The 3,714-nt window shown below is 41.1% G+C and overlaps 1 protein-coding gene and 1 non-coding gene across 2 annotated transcripts; one reads left to right on the top strand and one right to left on the bottom strand.

The window, feature by feature from the left end:
• LOC139718088 (dual specificity protein phosphatase 23-like) lies at window positions 1-1,206 on the bottom strand. Its single transcript, XM_071629580.1, has 2 exons — window positions 937-1,206; window positions 1-198 (listed from the first exon to the last, which is right to left on the bottom strand). The coding sequence occupies exons 1-2, from the start codon at window positions 1,204-1,206 to the stop codon at window positions 1-3; spliced, it is 468 nt and encodes a 155-aa protein (XP_071485681.1).
• Window positions 1,207-3,359: 2,153 nt separating this feature from the next.
• Window positions 3,360-3,466, top strand: LOC139718109 (U6 spliceosomal RNA). Its single transcript, XR_011710023.1, has one exon. It is a non-coding gene; the product is annotated as a U6 spliceosomal RNA (small nuclear RNA).
• The last annotated feature ends 248 nt before the right edge of the window (window positions 3,467-3,714 follow it).

Below are 3,714 nucleotides of genomic sequence, written 5' to 3'. Positions count from 1 at the left end.
TCATGTGGACTGCATCTGGAGGAGGGCGAAGTAGTCGTGCACCAGACTCTCCTGCTCGGCTGTCTCGACAGAGCCTGGCCGTTTGTGCCGCACCTCCGCAATGGCCTCGGCTGCCGATATCTTGAGGTGCTTGACAAGATAGCACGCCACCATGGTTCCCGTCCTCCCTCGTCCGCGCATACAGTGCACCGAGACAGCCTTTTGAATCATGAGACAAGAGCCCTTATGTTATTTTCATTTTCAATGACTACAACCTGAAACTAATTACTGTACAAGATTTAAACGGAGAGTCTATTTTTCTAACAAGCAACAAAATCTAGTTTACACTTCTTAAACCAGGGAACATCCTAGTCTGAGATATTTGATGATTTTTTGGTGATCTATCACTTGGTCTACTCCCACTTCATCTTATGGCCATTTAGTCTCAACCCACATGGTCGAATCCCATTCATCTACAACTAATTCAACTAATGCCATTTATTCCAATTGCCACTTAGCCTTATTACCAGTTGGTCTACTTCTAGATGGGCTATGCTCATTTTGTCTAATACCCACAGTTTACTAGACAAAATGGGAAATAATCCAAGGAGTCAAAATTGCAATGAGACCATCTGCTCATTAGATGAAATGATAAACTTTAGCCAAACTGGCCATTAGACCAAGTGTGGATTAGACCAAACAGACATTAGATGAAATTGATAGTAGACGAAATGAGTTTAGCCATAGTGGTGTTAGATGAACTGGAAAGTAGTTAATCTGATATTAGACCAAGTGGCAATAAACCAATTTTTCTCCTCACTTCCTTCATCTATGTATCTTCATTGTCTCGAAGATCTTTTTCAAACTACAAGTAAATTTTCACTGCACCACTACAAATATTCTCTGACTTACAATTCAAATGCACTTGTACACATCTTAAATCCATCATTACCCCACCTCTTTCTTGCTCTCCGCCTCTTCAACGACCCGAACGAACTCTGCCACCTGCTCCAGAGTGGGCGGATGGAAGTCGTCGATGCCGATGGGCACCCAGGTGATGTCTTGCATGGCTTCCACGGGCGGGCGGCTCTCCGTCGTCAGGGAGACCAGATACCGGATGTTGTTCTCCCGCAGAAACTGCAGGTGGCCCACTTCAGAGGGCATGCCATGGGCAGCAAGAAAGTCAGTCACCCAGGTGAAGAAAGGCGGAGGCGTGACCGAACTCATTACAACACGCACAGGCTGTAAGAGAAAGTATAACATAGCATTTAATACACTGAACTCATAGCATGCAATAAATCCCACACATAAGAACAGCTTTTAAAACACTGCCATTTGTATCTTCATCTTTGCCATGGAACAGAAAATCAGGGAATAATTTTCCTGGTATCACACAGCAATTCATCATGTATTTTTGATATGACTGCTATATATAATGTCATTTATGTGGCAATTTCATTGTACACCATTTTGTTCAAAATGTATGCCCACCGACTAAAATTGCAATTCAATTTGGAGAAGGGAAATCATTCCTGAAAATGTCATGAGTGCCTTTCAGAGGAACTTGAAAATTTGCCCCTAAATTTGACATGCAGTCTATTAATATGGTTGGGGATGCTATTAATATGGTTGGGGCTGTGAAAACAAATCCAGAGTAGGTTTGGTGGGAATAAATATCTGATTCCAGTCTGGGTTGTCACTCACAGAGAGAAAGTTAAACATGAATACAGCTGTAGCATCATGTGGTACATTTAAAATGCAAAGTCCAGAAGAGAAAACAATTATGAATTTGTGTTACATACATTGTACAATAAGAGTAAGAAGCTGAATACGAAGAGAAATTGGTACGTCAAACTGCAGTTTGTTGTAGACAATGTAGGTGATACACTTCAACTGCAAACGGTAACACTCTCTTTCACAGGGAAGTGAATTGAAGTTCTGTGTACACAGCTTCTTATAATATGAAATAACAATTCCCTCTGATAAACATGTACCAACATACACGTACAACCCTTTCTATAAATATGACTATATGGCCAGGAGCAATGCAAAGTAAAATGAATGAGATTGACAAGATAGCTTGTATTCAGCACGACTTCAAACTACCAATCACAATCACATACATTGTAGGTTCACATCAGTACAGTAGGTACTGCATACTGGACACATTAATTACAAAACACGCAATACAGAAAACACCATCAAATTGGTTGGAATTTACCTTTGGAAGATATACCACCCAAGCACCTTATATCAAACTGATTGCCCATATTAGTGATATCAGTGTTCTGTATAATGCACTGCCACTTAACTGACCGATGAATATAGTCATCTAACACACAGTTACACATTATATGTTAACTCACCAACAGCTAGGCACTCCACACTGATATCAGCTTATCATAACAGACACTAGAGCACCACTGGTTGCTTTTGAGCTATAAAACATGAAGGATAGCACCACACACAAAAAACTATTATGCATACTACTGCATAGCTCACACGCCCCTGTCTATGAACGTTTCACCTGTTGAACATCTAACCCTTTAATTTTTGTTACTGCCTCGCAAACCTTCAAGGTAGACAAGTGACGTGGTACAGCTCACTGATATCCATAGAGCTTCCGAGTGGTATAATTCATTGACTTACATGTACTTTTATACTCTCCTCGCAACTCATATATTCCCAATAGAACAGCGGACTATGTATTCCATTTTCTGTTTAACTAAAAAAGAGGAGTTCTTTGGTGCATGAAAGCTACCCTTGTGGGACAAGAATTATAGCATAAAAGTGTTCCCTCTACCAGACTACAAAGTGCAGGTGACCTTTGCATGTAAGTAATCTAGACCCTCATGAAGTTTCTTGCCCCACATAGATAATGAAATCTGCAATTACACTTTGTTTTCAGCGTTACATCTTGTCTGAATACTGATTGCAAAGGTTTTCGTAACACAGACGATGTTAGTTACGGCACTCTTTGCTGTTGCCATGTGAATGAAAGCAGCGGACAGGCTGAATATGCAGACTACAGAATAACTTCCCATTTTGACCTGTCTCTCACATACAAAGCCTCCGGCAAACCTGAACACATGCTGGTTTCCTGCTGCAGTATAACAGCATAGCTCTCAACGCACACGGACAAAGGAAGTTTGCATTTGAATACCACACACACACAGGGACACACACACACAGCACCAGGCACGGGACGGGGCATAATTTACGTGAGTTCTTTTATCCGATCCGCTAGTGCGCACTTCAACAATGATTTAATGACTATTCATGGCAAACGATACTTCCCTGGTCTTCTGTGCGCAGCAACCTGACCTAGAGTGTTGATGTCTGCTCTGGGGTATATAATGGTATGATTTCAGTGCTCAGTCGTGCTCGCTCCGGCAGCACATCTATTAAAATTGGAACGATACAGAGAAGATTAGCATGGCCCCTGCGCAAGGATGACACGCAAAATCGTGAAGCGTTCCATATTTTTACGTTTTTTACACATGAACTCAAAATTTGATTGTTGCGCACATCTTGCAACCACATTAACTGACTACACAAAAGTAGTTTAAAATTGCATTTTCCAAACTCAAGTTTTAGTCAAAAAGCTTTGAAAGAAATGATTATTACAATAAAAATGCACACAAGTAATTACGTCCAAGGACCACAGCTAGCTTATAGCCAAAACTTTTGAGGCCCAAATGGCCATACATGGGTACTCGCAGTCACACAATGCTC

Source organism: Diadema antillarum, unplaced genomic scaffold (assembly GCF_040938485.1).
Source record: "Diadema antillarum isolate AM-2024a unplaced genomic scaffold, OU_Dant_1.0 scf00000088, whole genome shotgun sequence".
Taxonomy (NCBI): domain Eukaryota; kingdom Metazoa; phylum Echinodermata; class Echinoidea; order Diadematoida; family Diadematidae; genus Diadema; species Diadema antillarum.
Note: the sequence above shows the minus strand (reverse complement) of the source record. Positions and strands in the feature narration are given on the sequence as shown.

Coding starts and splice junctions, on each gene's coding strand:
- LOC139718088 (XM_071629580.1), bottom strand. CDS start 1,206: ATGAGTTCGGTCACGCCTCCGCCTTTCTTCACCTGGGTGACTGACTTT. Junction 199..936: donor AGGCGGAGAGCAAGAAAGAG/GTGGGGTAATGA, acceptor ATGATTCAAAAG/GCTGTCTCGGTGCACTGTAT.